Source organism: Mus caroli, unplaced genomic scaffold (assembly GCF_978045245.1).
Source record: "Mus caroli unplaced genomic scaffold, Mus_caroli_1 scaffold_10, whole genome shotgun sequence".
In the NCBI taxonomy this organism is placed as follows: Eukaryota; Metazoa; Chordata; class Mammalia; order Rodentia; family Muridae; genus Mus; species Mus caroli.
In genome coordinates, this window is record NW_028227265.1 from 17,792,216 (window position 1) to 17,810,961 (window position 18,746).

General features: G+C 45.7%; 1 protein-coding gene across 5 annotated transcripts in view; it reads right to left on the reverse strand.

Annotated features, from left to right (window-relative positions):
* Zfp1 (ZFP1 zinc finger protein) overlaps window positions 1–18,746 on the reverse strand; it is a 38,897-nt gene that overhangs the window by 8,811 nt on the left and 11,340 nt on the right. For 4 of the 5 annotated variants that reach the window (XM_029480636.2, XM_021170678.3, XM_029480639.2 and 1 more), the window contains exon 2: window positions 3,808–3,858. In XM_029480636.2, coding sequence (XP_029336496.1) covers window positions 3,808–3,822 — 15 coding nt within the window. In that variant the 5' untranslated portion in view covers window positions 3,823–3,858. Of the gene's footprint in view, window positions 1–3,807; window positions 3,859–13,740; window positions 15,403–18,746 lie in introns of those variants that run through there. The other variant, XR_015048595.1, reaches the window with a different exon arrangement.

The window sequence follows — 18,746 nt, forward strand, 5'->3', positions numbered from 1 at the left end:
GCCTTTTACAAGGGGAACTGTACAGTGGTGGGAAAGGAAGCAATCGGATTATCTGGGTCTATTGGTGGATACTGATTCTTGCTGATTCCGGGAACCCCAAAAACATTGTTGTCCTCCAATTAAAGTAGGAGCTTATGGAGGTCAGATGATTCATGGAGTTCTGGTTGAAGTCCAACTGGGTCCCCAAACTCATCCTCTGGTTATTTCCCCAGTCCCAGAATGTATAACTGGGGTACATATACTTAGAAGTTGGCAGAATTCTCACACTGGTTCCCTGACCTGTGGAGTGAGACCTATTACGGTTGGAAAGGCTAACTGGAAGCCTTTAGAGTTGCCTTGGGCAGGGAAAACAGTAAATCAAAAACAGTAGCACATCCTGGAGGAACTGCAGAAATGAGTGCCACCATTAAGGACTTGAAGGATGCAGGCAGGGGTGGTGTCCCTGAGCAGATTAACACATCTCCTAGCACACGGTTTGCAATTATTCATCTATTAAATGCCCTTTTTTCCTAGTACCTGTCCATAAGACCACCAAAACCAATTTCTTTTCAGCTGAATTTCCAGCACCTGAGTCAGAGGTTTCTCTGTACAGCCTGACTGTCCTGCAAATTGCTCTGGAAACCAGGCTGGCCTCAAACTCACACCCAGCTGCCTCCAAAGCACGGAGATTAGATGTGCCACCATGCCTGCCTGAAGCTTTCAATTGGATCTTGATCATCAACTTCACAAAATATCAGTTCACCATATTGATGACATGCTGATTAGACAGAGTGAACGGAAGGTAGCAACCACTTCAGACTTGTTGGTCGGAGATGGAAAATAAATCCAACTATAATTCAAGGGCCTTCTGCCTCAGTGAAATTCTTGTTTGTTTTTGAGACAGAATTTCTCTGTGTAGCCCTGGCTGTCCTGGAACTCACTCTGTAGACCAGGCTGGCCTCAAACTAAGAAATCCACCTGCCTCTGCCTCCCAAGTGCTGGGATTAAAGGCGTGTGCTCAGTGAAATTCTTGAGAGTCTAGTGGTGCGAGGCAGGCAGAGACATTGGTTCTAAGGTGAGGGATGCATTACTGCAGCGGCCCCTCCCACCACCAAGAAGGCAGCACAGTGCTTAGAGGGTCTATTTGGATCCTGTAGACAGCACATTCCTCACTTGGGTGATTACTCCCACTCATATATCAGGTAACTCAGAAAGCTGCTAGCTTTGTGTGGGGCCTGGAACAGAAGGCTCTTCAACCGTTCCAGGCTGCCCTACCATATGCTTGGACCATATGACCCAGCAGACCTGATGGTATATGAGTTGTCAGTGGCAGACAGGGATGCTGTTTGGAGCCTCTGGCAGGCCCCTGTAGGTGAATCACAGAAGAAACCTTTGGGATTTTGGAGCAAGGCTCTACCTATCATTATCTGCAATAATGAGAGACAGCTGTTGGTCTGCAATTGGCCTTAGTGAAAACTGAACATCTGACAAAGGGATACCAAGTTACCATGAGCCCTGAGCTGCTGTCTATCATGAGCTGGGTGTTATCTGACCCACCATGCCATAGTAGGGCAGACACAGTAGCAATCCACTATCAAATGGAAGTGGTTTATACACGATCAGGCCTGAGCAGGTCCTGAAGGCACAAACAAGGTACATGAAGTTCTCCAAATGTCTATGGTTTCTACTCATTACAATACTATCTACTGCCAGGCATGCACCTATAGTTTCATGTCGTGTGCCCTGTGATTGGTTGACTGATGAAGAGAAGACTAGGGCCTGGTTTACTGATGGATCTGCACCTTATGCAGGCACCACCCAGAAGTGGACAGCTGCAGCATTACAACCCTTCTGGGACAACCCTGAAAGACACCAGTGAAGGCAAATTGTCACAGTAGGCACAACTTCAGGCAGTACACGTCATCATAAATTTTGTTTGGACGAAAAATGGCCATGTTCACTGATTCATGGGGTGTATCCAATGGATTGGCTGGATGGTCAGGGACTTGGAAAGAGCATGGTTGAAGAGATGGTGAGAAAAAACAATGGGGAAGAAGAATGTGGATTGACCTCTACAAATGGGTAAAGGGCGTGAAGATTTTTGTGTTCTATGTAAATGCCCATCAAAAGGTGACTTCAGCAGAGGAGGCATTCAGTAACCAAGCAGATAGGATGACCTGTGCGGTGGACAGTCAGCCTCTTTCCCCAGCCAACCCTGTCATTCCCTAAGGGCACATGAACAAAGTGGCTATGGTGCATACCTCACCACGGACTTCACTCATCAAGGCTGACCTGGCTACAGCTGCTGCTGAGCACAGCCAACAGCAGAGACCAATATATGGAGCCCAAGATATGGTACAATTACCTGGGGTGACCAGCCAGTGACCTAGTGACAGACTGACTACACTGAACCATTTCCTCTGTGAAAAGGACAATGCTTTGAATAGATACTTATTCTGGTTATAGATGTACCCTTTCCTGCACATAAGGCTTTTGCCAAAACCACCATCTGTGGACTTACAGAATGCCTTATCCACCATCGTGGTATTCCACACGGTATTGTTTCTAAGGAACTCACTTCACAGCCAAAGAAGCGTGACAATGGGCCCATGACTTGGAATCCACTGGTCTTAACATGTTCCCCACCATCCTGAAGCAGCTGACCTGATAGAAAGATGGAATGGCCTTTGAAGACACAGTTATAGTGCCAATTAGGTGGCAGCAGCATGGAGGGCTAGGGCAGGGCTCTCCTGAAGACAGTGTATGCTTTGAATCAGTGTCTGATTCTGTCTTTGAATCAGTGTCCAATATATGCTATGTTTTTTCCCAAAGCCAAGATCCATAGGTCCAGGAATCAAGGAGTGGAAAATGGAATAGTTCCACTTACTGTCACCCCAGTGACCCACTAGGAATCTTTTTGCTTCCTGTTCCTCTGACCTTAAGTTCTGCTGGTGTAGAAGTTTTGGTTCCAGTTAGGGGAAGTTCTCTAGCAATGAAACACAACAAATATCACTCGACTGAAGCGCAGACTTCCTCCTTAAGGCTTCTGATGCCCCGAAGCCAGCAGACTATGAAAGAAGTGTTAAGAGAGGTGACTAATCCAGATTACCAAGAGGAAATTGGAGTGCTCCTCCACAGTGGAGGTAAGAAAGATTTTATCTGGAGTGTAGGAGGTCCTTTAGGGCCTCCCTTGTTGCTACCATGTCCTGTGATGAAAGTCAGTGGGGAACTACCCCAACCTAACGCAGGCAGGATGACAAAGGGAACATTCCCCTCAGGAACGAAAGCATGAGTCCCTCCTCCAGGAAGAGAGCCGCGGCCTGCTGGCTGAGGGTGGAGGAAAACAGTGCTAATACCAGCTAAGGCCACCATGACCATGACAGAAGAGATTTTGATTGACTTGAGTGTTTCTGCCATATTTTGTTAAGAATGTGTTTTTGTTTCTTTCCTTATTTTCTTTATTATATAATGTAACAGCAATTATCAGTGATTATCTAAGGTAGAGATACTAAAACAATGTCCCTCAAGAGCCTCTGCCGCCCCTTAAAACATGAGGTACTCCCCCAGAATGTCAAGGGCAGATGGGGTTCTCACTGACCATGGAGTTAAGACTCTAGAAAGCTTCAGCAATCCTCCTGTCTCTGCCCTTCATAGCACTGGTGTGGGGCAAACCCCACTATGATCCACATTAAGGTACAGCAAGGGCTTTCATCCACTGAGCTGGCTTTCTAGCCCTGACCTAACTCATTATGCTTTCTAGTTCATTTTCTATAAATATAACATTCCAAGAGTGAAAAAAACCAAATGAGTACTATGCAGACAACTCACCTGGGACCCCATCATTTTCTGGGGTGAAGGCACAGAAGCACAAAGGCACAGCTGGAAGAAAAGAAAAGGAACCTTGTTATTATGGATCTGACCTGCTTGATACCCGAATGGTCTGTTCAGACTACTACACACCCCTGAAAAACTACTACCCCCTCTTCAGAAAAAAGCATGCTGGCAATACCTGCCTTCAACCAAACATGATGAGATACACACACAAAAAGGCAAGAATAAGACATCCCATCTGCCAGGTGGCAGTGGTACATGCTGAGGAGGCCAAGGCAGGCAGATCTTTGTGAGTTTGATTGAGGCCAGCCTGGTCTACAGAATGAGTTCCAGGACAGCCAGGGCTACACAGAGAAACCCTGTCAAAAAAACAAACAAACAAACAAAAAACCCAGCCTATCATCAAGAGAAAAAGAGAGAACCCAGAACCCCAATTCCTGAGGCTGCTATCAGCAATTTAAAGCAACTAAGATCCCCACACTAGTCTTTAATGGCAAATATGAATGAATAAGGAACTTCGGCAAAGATGGAAATTACAAGGAAAAAAAAAAAAGGAAAAATGCTAAGGGCTTGTAGTACAGCTGTCAAGGTCTGGCTATGAGGTGACCCCTGAAAGGCTCAGGAAGCAAAGGCTTAGCCCCCAGGTTCTTCCCTCACCCCTGCCCCACATTCAGTCACTGACTGAATCAGGAGGGCTCCCCCTTCATTCATAGATTAATCCCCAATGGACTTTTATGGTAGCCTTAGTGGAAAATGAGAGGTGGGACATAGAGGAAGCAGGTTGCCAAGGCATGACCCAGGAGATAAAAGCGGTCTCCAGCCCTTCCTGTCTTCCTGCTTCCTGGTTGCCAAGAAGTGAGAGGAGATAAGCAGACTATAACACACCGTGATGTTCAACTATGTCCCACTGTGATGTTCAATGTCACCTTAGATTTAAAAACATGGGATCAAGGGGCCGTTTACTGAAACCAGGAGCCACACAATACATCCTCTTTTGACATGTTTCTCTCAAGCATTTACCACTGCAACAAAACACTAACTGAACCAAAGAATTCTCAGCACGCTTAGGGTCTTGATTGGATCCTTAAAACAGCTCCCAGCAAGGAATTAAATAACAATGAGAATATCTAAGAAAGAGCAACTAAAGCAATTAAGAGAGAGTTACGGTATTAACCTGCTCCTCTTATTTACTTTTTGAGGTAGGATCTCATCATCTAGCCTAGGCTAACCTCAAATTTGTGATCCTCCTGCCTCAGGCTACCAAGTACTAGGGTGGCAGGAATGGATACAATCAATACCTGGTGCTAAACGTTTTCAGTTAATGACCTTAGCTCATTCCCACCCTAAACTTGAGTGCATTTAACTCAAGGCAAGCCCCATGAGGACAGAAGCAATGAGGTGAGAGCAGAAACCAATCTCAAACAGGAAACACGGAGAAATGCAATGGAGCCAAAGCTGCTCTGAAGAAAAATCAGTCACACCAAAAAAACCTAACCAAACTAGCCAAGAAAAAGGGAAAGCAGCTGGGTGTGGTGGTGGTGGTGGTGGTGGTAGTACTTGACGGGCTATGGCAGGATCACAAGTTCCAGGCCAGCCTGGCTACATGGCAAGACCTTGCCCAACCAAACAAAATTCTAAAATGAAGCAAGGAAGACACAAATTACCAATATCTAGAATGATCCAGGACACATTATTATAGTTGCTTGTCTTAGTCAGGGTTTCTATTCCCCTCGAAACATCATGACCAAGAAGCAATTTGGGGAGGAAAGGGTTTATTCTGCTTACACTTCCATACTGCTGTTCATCACCGAAGGACTGGAACTCAAGCAGGGCAGTAAGCAGGAGCTGATGCAGAGACCATGAAGGGATGTTCCTTACTGGCTTGCTTCCCCTGGCTTGCTCAGCCTGCTCTCTTATAAAACCCAAAACTACCAGCCCAGAGACAGTCCCACCCACAAGCCCTCCCCCCCCCCCCATCACTGATTGAGAAAATGCCTCACAGCTGGGTCTCATGGAGGCACATCCTCAACTGAAGCTCCTTTCTCTGTGGTAACTCCAGCCTGTGTCAAACTGACACACAAAACCAGCCAGTACATTGCTGCAGGTGTTATTTTCTACCCCCTTTGGGAACTAGAGAGGTGCCATAAGAACATCCACTGCTCTTCCTGAGGACCAGAATTCAATTCCCAGCATCCACGTGGCAGATCACAACTGTCTAACTCCAGTTCCAGAAGAGCCCTCAGGCACCAGGCAGTGATGTTCAGCATACACGCAGACAAAACACCCACCACATAAACTTTTTTATAATGATAAAAAAAAAAATGGAGGGGTGAAGACACTCAAGGATTAAGAGCATTTCCTGCTCCTCCAGAGGACTGGAGTTCAGTGCCTATCACCCACACCAGACATTCACAACCACCACAATACCAGCTTCAGGAGACATGATGCCCTCTTCTGGCCTCTGCAGGCATCAGCGCACATGGAGCATACATACAAGACAAACTCATATATAGATGAAAACAACAAAAATTAGTATTAAATAAAGGACATGGGCTTCCCAACCACAGGCCACACCAGCTCTGAAGGAAGACAACTCCCTCTTGGACCAGAAGTCACACACCACGCCAGAATTCCTGCACCTGACTCGGGCAAGAGACCAAGCCAGCCACCAGAAGTTCCAGTTCTCAACGTGGGCAGAGACTCCGTGTTCAATCACAGGTCACACAGGGCAGAAGACCAGAGAGATGACAGAATCCAAAAACTCCAACACGGCTGAAGCACAGGAAAAAGATCTTAAAACCAACGTTATGAAGATGACAGCGGCCTTAGAGAGGCAATGAGTTAACCCAGTACAGAAAGCCAGGGAAACAAGCAGGTATCAAGTGCTCAAGACCTGAAAACACAAAGGGAGGGAACTCTGGAGATAGAAAGTCTAGGTAAGTGAACATGGAACTACAGACACAAGCATCACCAATAGAATATAAGAGACAGAAGACCTCAGGCACTAAAGATACAATAGGAGAAACAGATACATCGGTCAAAGAAAATGTTAAATTTTAAAAAATTCCTAAAACAAGACATCCAGGAAATCTAGGACACTATAAAAAGACCAAGCCTAAGAATAATAGGAATAGAGGAAAGAGAAGAAACCCAGTGTAAAGGCCCAGAAAATATTTTCAACAAAATCATAGCAAATTTTGCTAACCTAAGGAGATGCCTCCTATAAAGATACAAGAAGTATACAGAAACACCAAATAGATGGACCAGAAAAGAAAGTCTGCTCACCACATAATAATCAAAATGCTAAACATAAAGACAAAGAAACCATATTAAGAGCCACAAGGGGAAAAGAACAAGTAACATATAAAGACAGACCTATGAGAATTATACCCACTTCTCCTCAATACAGACGCTAAATGCCAGAAGGGCCTGGACAGATGTCCTGCAGACTCTAAGGAACCAGTTGCTAGCCCAGGCTACTATACCCAACAAAACTTTTTTTTTTTTTTTTTTTTTTTTTGGTTTTTCGAGGCAGGGTTTCTCTGTATAGCCTTGGCTGTCCTGGAACTCACTTTGTAGACCTGGCTGGCCTCGAACTCAGAAATCTGCCTGCCTCTGCCTCCCGAGTGCTGGGATCAAAGGCGTGCGCCACCACGCCCGGCTCCAACAAAACTTTTAACTACCATAATGGAGAAAACATTTCATGATAAAGTAAAAAAAAAAAAATTTTTTTTGATAAAGTCAAATTTAAACACCACCTATCTACAAATTCAACCCTACATGGGACAGGAGAAGGAAAACTCCAACCCAAGGAACTTAACTATATCCATGATAATCTACACTAGCAAAAGCAAAAGAAGGGAAGCACACACATCTACTACCACCCCCACTAACAAAGTAACAGAAATTAACAATCATTGGTCAGTGACATCTCCCAATTCCCCAAAAAAAGCCATAGACTAACAGAATGGATGCAAAAACAGGATCCCTCCTGCTGCTGCATACAAGAAACACACTTCAAAAACTTCAAAATCAAGCATAGACCTCAGAGTAAAGGGTTGGAAAAGACTTTCCTAACAAATGAACCCAAGAAGTAAGCTGGTAAGCCATTCTAATATCTAACGAAATAGAATTCCACCCAAAACTAATCAAAAAGACAGGGAAGGACATTACATACTCAAAGCAAAAATCCACCAAATTGGCATGCCAATTCTTTTTTTTTTTTTTTTAAGATTTATTTATTTATTATATGTAAGTACACTGTAGCTGTCTTCAGACACTCCAGAAGAGGGCGCCAGATCTCGTTACGGATGGTTGTGAGCCACCATGTGGTTGCTGGGATTTGAACTCTGGACCTTTGGAAGAGCAGTCGGGTGCTCTTACCCACTGAGCCATCTCACCAGCCCGGCATGCCAATTCTTAACATTTATGCCCCAAACACAAAGGTGGAGGTGAGCAGGCCTCTGCTGGGAAAGGCACATGAGTGTAATCCAGGCTGCTCTCCACATGGCAAGGCCTGAGCATTAGGTGGCCACACGGCAAGGACCTGTGGGGATATTCATGCAGCATCTTGTGGTCTTTCCTGAGGGAACGTTTAGTTCATCTTTGCCTTGTGTTTGCATTCCTGGCTTTGCTAATGGAAGCCTTTACCTTCACTTTGTCTATGACAGATGCTTCCCCAGAATCAGAAAAAGGAAGCTTGTACTGTGATTCATTCTTGTTTGTCTCTGAGCATCATGGGAGTGGAACAGATCACTACTCCTCTGATTGTTAATGATGGTGATGTGGTTGAGTCAACACAGGGCCCTGGTCTGGGTACATCAGCTAAAGTTCAGATGTTTTCTTCTGATGAGAACTTAGTTCTGACAGCAATCTGCCCACCAATTTGTCCAAATAATAACTAGATGATTATTAAAAGGTGAGAAGGGAGCATTGGTTCCAAGACTTAATAGGAATGTTCAGAGGCGAGCCAAGCAAGGACCAGGAACTGGTTCAGGTTACTAATCTGCTGAAAGCCTTGAGCATTAGAAGAATTCTATCTCCTGATTAGGATATGAGGAGATGCTTGGTGCCAACAATTAAATCAGAATTTCCTCGGTATGTAGTTTATCATCTCTCTAGATGTAACCAAAATTAATACCGACCACCGTCACTTGGCTAGTACCACTGAGCTGGGTTAGATAGTAACTGCTTGCTGAAAAATGTTTCTCCTTTCTTGGTACACTTTATGGGTTAGCAGGAAACCATGGAGACTAAGGAGGAGGAGGAAGGGGAAAGTACAGTGTGCACATTATTGTTATACTGAGGAAGTTCTTCAAAGAGACTGTACGTGAGAAAATGGATGTAAATAAATAAAGATGGCCTGAGGTGTCTCAGTGAAGGCTTCAATACCCCATTTTCACCAAAGGACAGGTCATCCTGACAAAAACTAAACAGAGAAACACTGGAGCTAACAGATGCTATAAACCTAGTAAACCTGACAGATACTACGGGAACATTTCATCCAAACACAAAAAAATATACCTTCTTAACACCTCGTGGAGCTTTTGGAGAACAAAACTGATCACATACTCTGTCACAAAGCAAGTCTCAACAGATTACAAGAAAATTAAAATAACTGATTGCATCCTATCAGACCACCATAGATTAAAGTTGGCCTTCAACAATAACAGAAACAATAGAAAATCTACAAACTCATGGAAACAACAACCCTCTACTGAATGACTACTGGGTCAAGGCAGAAATAAAGAAAGAAATTAAAGGCTTCCTACAATTCAATGAAAATGATTGCACAACATATCCAATCTTATGGGACACAATGAAACCAGTGCTAAGAGATAAGTTCATAACATAAGTGCCTTCATAAAGAAATTAGTGATATACTGGAGAGTTAGTAATAGACACCAGGAAATAATTAAACTGAGATCTGAAATCAATGAAATAGAAACAAAGAAAACACAAAGAATCAATGAAACAAAGAGTTGGCTGGTTCTTTGAGAATATCAAAAAGAGGGACAAACCCTTATCCAAACTAATTAAAAGGAATAGCGAGATTATCCAAATTAACAAAATCAGAAATGAAAAGGTAGACATAACAACTGACACTGAGGAAATCCAAAGAATCATTAAGTCATACTTTAAAAACCTATACCCACAAAGTTGGAAAATATTTAAGAAATAAATAATTTTCTTGGTACCACTTATCAAAGTTAAACCAAGATCAGATAAACAACTTAAATAGACCCATCACTCCTAAGTAAATAGAAGCAGTCATTAAAAAGTCTCCCAACCCAAAGAAGCCCAGGGCTAGATGGTTTTAGCAAATTTTACCAGACTTTTTTTTTTTTTTTTTTTTTTTTTTTTTGGTTTTTCGAGACAGGGTTTCTCAGTATAGCCCTGGCTGTCCTGGAACTCACTCTGTAGACCAGGCTGGCCTCGAACTCAGAAATCTGCCTGCCTCTGCCTCCCGAGTGCTGGGATCAAAGGCGTGCGCCACCACGCCCGGCTTGTAATTCTTAAGCTGATAAACACCTTTAGTGATGTAGCTGAATACAGGATTAATTAAAAAAAAAAAAATCACTAGCCCCCCCCCCCCTTTTTGTTTTTGGTTTTCTGAGACAGGGTTTCTCTGTGTAGCCTTGAACTCAGAAACCCGCCTGCCTCTGCCTCCCAAGTGCTGAGATTAAAGGCATGCGCCACCACTGCCCGGCCACTAGCCCTTTTATACACAAATGACAAATGGACTGAGAAAGAGATCAGGGAAGCATCAACCTTCACAGTAGCCACAGACAATATCTAAAAAAAATCTTGGGGTAACCCTAACCAAGCAAGTGAGAGACTTCAATTAAAAACTTCAATGAAGCCGGGTGGTGGTGGTGCACGCCTTTAATCCCAGCACTTGGGAGGCAGAGGCAGGCGGATTTCTGAGTTCGAGGCCAGCCTGGTCTACAAAGTGAGTTCCAGGACAGCCAGGGCTATACAGAGAAACCCTGTCTCGAAAAACAAAAACAAAAACAAACAAACAAAAAAAAACTTCAATGAAGAAAGAAACTGTAAAAGGTATCAGAAGATAGAAAGATCTCCCACTCTCAAGGATTGATAGAATTAACATTGTAAAAATGGTCCTCCTACCAAAAACAATATACAAATTCAAGGCAATCCCCACCGAAATTCCAACACAATTCTTTTTGTTTTGTTTTGTATGGTTTGTTTTGCTTGAGACAGATTAGCCCTGGCTGTCCTGGAACTAGCTCAGTAAACCAGGCTGGCCTTGAGCTCACGAATATCCACCTGCCTCTTTAATCTGGGCTCTGAAGCCTTCACTCAAGTGCAGTCCCTTGGTTCTGCATTAACATCAGGAACCTCCATTTTAGCAGTAGAGCATCGTTTGCTTTTCTCACTGCTGTGACTGCCTGACAAGAGCAACTTCAATCAGCTCACACCAAGTACAGCTCACCATGACAGAAAAGTCAGGGCAGCAGGAGCAGGAGGCAACTGATCACCTGGAACCAAAACCCCACCCACCTCTTTCCTGCCCAGCGATAGGCTGTCAGCATCTTTATTCAACCAATAGTTTTAAAGTAAGGAGCAAGGTCTATTGGGTGTACAGGTAGATTTTCTGAGGCAACCAGGGACTTAGAAATTTAGCATTACAATACATAGCAAAAGACCAACAGTAGAGTAGACAGTATTAACTATACCAAGTCTACCACTTGTCAATCCAACAAACATATTGTAAGCCACACCACTCTAGTACCTTATAGGTTCATGGCCATTTCATGATAAAAAAAATGCATTCATTCAGTCCACCTTCAGAAGTCCACATTTTTTAAAAACAGTTCCAACCCTGTTCAAAGTGCAAATTGAAGCTGGGTGTGGTAATGCACACCTTTAATTCCAGCACTCTGGAGGCAGAGGCATGTGGATTCCTGAGTTAGAGGCAAGCCAGCTCTATAAAGTTAGTTCCAGGACAGCCTTGCCTACACAGAGAAACCCTGTCTAGGAAAAACAAAAAACAAAACAAACCCACAAGTTCCATACTTCCAATACACAATGGCACAGGCAAACTCCTATTCTAAAAGGGAGGAATGGGTTAATCACAAGGAAAGAGTATGCCAAGGCCAGCTCCAAACCCAGCAGGCAAACACCAAATCCCAAGCTGAAATGACCCATTTGCTAGGGCTTAAATACCATGTAAGGTCAAGTCAAGGGTGCGATCCTGTTGTTTCTTGTTTTTCTTCTCTTCTCTAATATCTCAGTTTGTACAAGTTATAACTGGAGCCTTGTGGGGGGCGGGGAGTTAACTGGAAATTACACTGTCTATCACCTCTACCTGTCTTCCTCCTTCAGTTCAGGACAGATAAGACTCAATCTGACGCTAAGAAGACCTTAACTAAATTAACCATAGAGACTGGTAAGAACTGGACAGCACTCCTCCCTTTGCCCCCGCCCCCCCCCCCCCAGGGTTTCTCTGTGTAGCCCTGGCTGTCCTGGAACTCACTTTGTAGACCAGGCTGGCCTGCACCACCATGCCCGGCCCCTTTGCTATTTTATTTTATTTATATTTTTATTTTTTTTAAAGATTTATTTATTTATTATATGTAAGTACACTGTAGCTGTCTTCAGACACTCCAGAAGAGGGCATCAGATCTTGTTACGGATGGTTGTGAGCCACCATGTGGTTGCTGGGATTTGAACTAAGGACCTTTGGAAGAGCAGTCGGGTGCTCTTACCTGCTGAGCCATCTCAACAGCCCCCCCTTTGCTCTTTTAAGAGTTAGAAATACTTGGGCTGCGGAGATGGCTCAGTGGTTGAGAGTGCCGACTGCTCTTCGGAAGGTCCAGAGTTCAAATCCCAGCAACCACATGGTGGCTCACAACCATCCGTAATGAAATCTGATGCTCTCTTCTGGAGTGTCTAAAGACAGCTACAGTGTATTTACATATAATAAATAAATAAAGAGTTAGAAATACTCCCTAAAAGCCAGGCGGTGGTGGCACACGCCTTTGATCCCAGCACTTGGGAGGCAGAAACAAGCAGATTTCTGAGTTCGAGGCCAGCCTGGTCTACAAAGTGAGTTCCAGGACAGCCAAGGCTATACAGAGAAACCGTGTCTCGAAAAAACAAAAAACAAAAAGAAAAAAAAGAAAGAAAGGAAAAAAAAAAAAAAGAAATACTCCCTGGATGAAGGAGTGACTCCTTATGCAATTATGTGAAGAAGACCTCCTCCAATGTGCCCTAGACTGAAGTCCACATTAGTTGCAGAAACATCTAACCAACACTTACTCTAGTCTGTCCATGTCCTACAAAAGACCCAGGACAATCTGTTTTCCCAGTTGAGAGCTGTGTATGGTATGCCCTTGCCCACTGTCCTGCATGGTGTCCAGTTTGGTGATCCAGTCAGGGCTAAATGGCTTCAAGTGGACTCTCTGACTCCCTACTTGAAGGGTCCTAACACGTCACCAACCCCGCCCCGCCCCTCCCCAGGGCGGCGCTGGAGGAAGAAGACCCTGGAAGACCCACTGATGGAACTACTCTGAGAGACCCACTAAAGCTAAGACTGGCCAAATTTTGATTCTTGTCTGTTGGGTTTTCAAATCCCTGTCTAGCCTCAACTACTGTCAGCTTAAGGTTTATGACTGAGAAGTACTGAACACTCAGACAAGCTCCATTATAACCAGGGTGCTCAGCGAGCCCTAATGAGTCCTTCTAGCTTTTAAGAAAGATCTCTGCATATTATGGGCTGGATTAGGAAACTATAAGGCCAGTCCCAGCGCCTCACTATCCTGGGCCTCAGGAGTTAGAACTACTTGGTATGGTTGTAGAGATTTGGAGTTTGAAAGGTCTCTATAGGGATTGAAAGACCCCCGAAGGGAGACCCTCACTCAAGTCTCAGAACAGCGCGCACCCAGTGAGACACTGAGACCGGACTTGCTGTAACCACACAAGGAAGTTTATTGAAAGCGAGATGGACGAGAGCTCAGGCCAGCATGCTGGGGTCGAGACTCATACACCACGCAGGGGTAGAGGAGTTCGACCCCGACCCAAACTCTCTACAGGCGTATAAAGGCAAAAACTCAAAAGAGGGGGAGGATTGGGGAGGAAATAGGGGAAGTCCAAAACCATAAATTTACTCAACAGTTAGGTCATGTGCTACATTAAGCAACACACCTGGGGCGTTGGAACATTCCACAGAGGACGTTGGAACTTTCTGTGGTTGTTCCAGGAAATGTTTTTCTTAAAAATGTTCGGGTACAGTCACCCAGCAGGGGACGGGGCCCGAGGGTGAAGAGTTCATGTTCTCACAGGCAGCTAGTAATTTTCCACTCTTCATTCCCCACTTCTTCTTGTAAGTAGCTCTAATCTTAGAGTGATTCTTCAGCTTCTTGTAGAACCTGATACTGCTGTCGTAGGACCATTATCTGAACAGCACTCACCCTTTCTTTTATAAAAGCCACCAGCCTATTGAGAATACATGGCCCGAAGGTAAGTAAAAGCATAAGAATTATTAAAGGCCCAGCTAGGGTGGATAGAAGGGTGGTAAACCATGGAGACTTATTAAACCAACTTTCAAACCATCCCTGCCTGTCTTCTCTCTCTTTTTTATGTATATCTAAGCATTCCCTGAGCTTGGCCATCGTCTGATGGAGACTCAGGGATGGTAGGTTTGGGAAGTGGTGATGGAGGCTTTTCAACTAGAACAGGGTTAGGTCCTACTGGTTGGGTCGGGGGACTACTGAGGCTCAAACGAACCATGACTGATGACCCTGGCTTTCCACTATAGTCATAAAAAACTAATCCCCACCGCATGCCCTTTATCCACGCCTTGGTGTCATTTTTTCCTGTGTCTGTAAATTTGATCAGTACTCTGTCTAAATCACCGGGACGACAGTCGGTCCTTTTATACAGTTCCATTACGGCGTGCGGTCCAGGCCCTGGGTTCTGAAAAGAGAACTCAGCCCTGTCAGGAACATGACCACTAGCCCATTTCCAATCACCATCATTGGAAGTAACACAATTCCATTGGCCACAATAATAGGAGGCTGACCCTCCGCATAAGGACTGCTCGCTATGCTCTGGGCAGCAGTAGAATCCATAGCTTCTTACTAGATTAGGGGGAGTGCTTCTAGCAGCTGGAATAATCTGTTTGAGGCAGAAGGCTAGGTCTGGCCACCATGTCCCTGGCGGCGCTGTTCTGGAGGTGGTAAACAAGACCTGATCCGAATCAGGACCGAGAACCTGCCAAGTTAGAGTCAGAGGCTGGTGTGGGTTGTGGTTCTTTAGGCCCAGGGTGACTCCTGCGACGCAAGAGAAGCTTAAGAGGATTGTCAGTGGCTGCCACTGTCCAGTTGTCTTCATCTTGCTGGGTGCCTTCTTGACGTGGGAGGCGTGGATCCAAGCAGCGATCCTGTCTACTTTTACTGCCGTGGGGGTGGTCAACAGCACCAGATACGGTCCTTTCCACCGGGGCTTAAGCTGTCGTCTGACCAAGACTGAGTCTCCAACCTGGAACCCGTGAGGCACTGCTATGGTTCCTGGCGTGTAGGCTTCTCTAATCTGGTTCCAGATCTGTGTTTTAACAACCTCTAGAGCCTTTAGGTGAGCAAAAAGAGCAGAGGGTGAGGATGAGTCAGTGCCAGGATCCAATATCCCACCTGACTCAGTTAAATGGGGCGGTCCCCCAAAAAGAATCTCATAAGGGTTAAGACCGAAACGTCCAGGAGTGTTTCGGACCCTGAGGAGCGCAAAGGGAAGGAGAGTCACCCAGTCCTTTCCGCCGGTCTCCATGACTAATTTAGTAAGGGTCTCTTTTAGAGTCCTATTCATTCTTTCTACCTGTCCTGAGCTCTGGGGTCTATAAGCACAATGTAACTTCCAATTAGTCCCCAATTGTGTGGCCAATTCCTGACTTACCTGGGCAACGAATGCGGGCCCGTTGTCTGAGCCTATTACCTTAGGGATCCTGAACTGAGGCAGGATTTCTTCAAGAATCTTCTTGGTTACCACTTGAGCAGTCTCGGACTTGGTAGGGAAAGCCTCTACCCATCCTGAGAAGGTGTCTATGAAGACTAATAGATATTTATTGCCATATTTTCCTGGCTTGATCTCAGTAAAGTCTACTTCCCAATATGCTCCGGCCTGTCTCCCCTAAGCCTTTGTCCTGGTTCTTTGAATGGCCACGCTGCATTAGTGAAGGAGCAGGCTTTGCAGGAGTCTATCACTTTTTCAACCACTGAGTTGAGCTTTAACACATGGTACTTAGAATTTTTAATCAGGTCTTTTAGTTTGTTCGCTCTCAGGTGAGTAAGCTGGTGGAGGTGCATCACATAATCTTGTCCTTCTTTTGAAGGAAGGATGATCTTACCATCTTTAGTCTTAGCCACCCTATGGTGGCTAAACATTTGAGCTTTTCCTTCATCTGACATTTCTTCAATCATGTCATAATCTTTAAATGGGTAGGTGAAACTGACATCTGGACTGGCCTGCGGTTCAGGCAATGACCTAGTTGTCAAAATAGTTTCTCCTTGGGCTGCCTGCTTTGCTGCCTGGTCAGCCATTTGATTCCCTTGTGCCATGGGATCTTGCCCTTTTTGGTGGCCTGGACAATGGACTATAGCCACCTTTTTTGGCAGATGTATAGCCTCTAGGAGGGCCAAGATTTCTTCTTTATTTTTAATGTCCTTGCCTGCTGAAGTAAGTAGCCCCCTTTGTCTATAGATGGCCCCATGAATGTGGGCTGTGGTGAAAGCATAGCAGCTGTCAGTGTATATGTTAATCGCCTTACCTTCTGCCAGCCGCAGAGCTTGAGTTAGCGCCAGGAGCTCAGCCTTCTGAGCCGAAGTTCCTTCTGGAAGACTGCTTGCCCAAATTACCTGTTTTCCGTCCACCACCGCCGCTCCCGCTCTTCTTTTTCCCTCTACCACAAAGCTGCTACCATCTGTGTACCAGTCAGGCACACCTGGCCAAGGTCGATCAGTCAGATCCTTTCTCGTTCCAGTTTCTTCAGCCAGGATATCAGCACATTGATGTACCGGGGTGGAGTCATCTGTCTCAGGGAGGAGGGTGGCGGGATTGAGGATGGCAGGTGGGGCGAAAGTCACTCGATCATTTAACAACAGGCTCTGGTAGTGGGTCATCCAGGCATTAGTCATCCAACGGTCAGGGGGCTGTCGTACAATACTCTCCAGAGTATGGGGAGCAATTACAGTCACATGCTGACCCAGAGTAAGCTTGTCAGCATCTTTAACAAGTAGGGCTACTGCAGCAATGGCTTTTAGGCAAGAGGGCCAACCACTGGCGACCGGGTCTAGCTTTTTGGACAGGTAGGCCACCAGCCGCTTCCAGGGCCCCAGAGTCTGAGTCAGGACTCCGCGGGCTACTCCAGCCCGCTCATCAACGTATAGGGTGAAAGGCTTAGTCAAATCTGGCAGGGCCAAAGCAGGGGCTGCAAGCAGCAGCCTTTATGCTGTCAAAGGCTTTTTGGTGTTCCTCTGTCCAGGTGAACGGGACTTTTTCTTTAGTGAGTGGGTACAGAGGGGCCACCAGCATTGCGAACCCCGGTATCCAGAGTCCGCAAAAGCTCGCCGTCCCCAGAAACTCACGTACTTGTCACGGAGTGATGGGGGTCGGGATCTGCATCACAGTCTTCTTTCGAGCTTCGGTGAGCCACCGCTTTCCTTCTCGGAGGGTGTAACCTAGGTAGGTCACCTCAGTGCAGCATAGATGAGCTTTCTTAGCGGATACCCGGTACCCCAACTCACCTAGTTCATTTAGGAGCTTTTTGGTCCCATCGAGGCATAGTTCCTGGGTTGAAGCTGCAAGGAGTAAGTCTTCTACATACTGCAAAAGAGACACTTGGGGATTCTGTGCCCTAAAAGGTGCGAGATCATGATGGAGGGCTTCATCAAAGAGGGTAGGTGAGTTTTTGAATCCTTGCAGCAGCCTGGTCCAGGTCAGCTGACCCGTATGCCCTCCTTCTGGGTCTTGCCACTCAAAGGCAAACAGAAGTTGGCTACTTGGGTGTAATCTGAGACAGAAAAAAGCATCTTTTAAGTCCAGGACCATGTACCAAATCCATTCAGGTGGAAGGGAGCTCAGTAAATTGTAGGGGTTGGGTACAGTTGGATGAATGTCCTGCACCCGCTTTTTGACTTAAGTCCTGAACAGGCCGATAGTCATTTGTTCCTGGCTTACACACCGGCAGGAGGGGGGTATTCCAAGGGGACTGGCACAGGACTAATATACCCTGCTGTAGTAGTCTCTGAATATGTGGTCGAATACCTCCTTTAGCCTCCTGGCTCATGGGGTACTGCCTGACTGAAACGGGGGTGGCAACTGCTTTTAGCTCGACTATGACAGGTGGCACTAGTCTGGCCAGTCCCATCCCAGCCTGCTCTGCCCAGACTTCTGGAAAGATTGCCAGTCATTCCTCAGAGGGCAAAGACCCAGACTTTTGTTCATGGAGGCGGTACTCTTCTTCTAAATTTAGAACCAAACATGCTACAGGGGTCTCTCCCCAGATGACTTCTGGTCCCTTTGAGGTGAACTGAACTTGAGCCTTAAGTTTGGTCAACAAGTCTCTTCCCAGAAGGGGCACAGGGCACTCAGGAATCACAAGAAAAGAGTGAGTCACTTGACCTTTTCCAATTTCTAAAACCCGCTTGGTGGTCCAGGGGTAAAATTTACTGCCAGTGGCTCCCATCATCATAGTCTTCTTGTTTCCTAATTGTCCTAATGGTTTGGTCAAGACTGAATGTTCTGCTCCCGTGTCTACTAAAAAATTAACAGGAGTCCCCTCCACGGAGAGAGTTACCCTAGGCTTGGGGAGGGCGGCCGAGCCCCAACTCCCCTAATCTTCCTCGAGGGCCAGCACCTTGGGGCCCCTCTGTCTCTTCTTGGGGCATTCTCTGGCCCTGTGTCCTTTTTCTTTGCAGTAT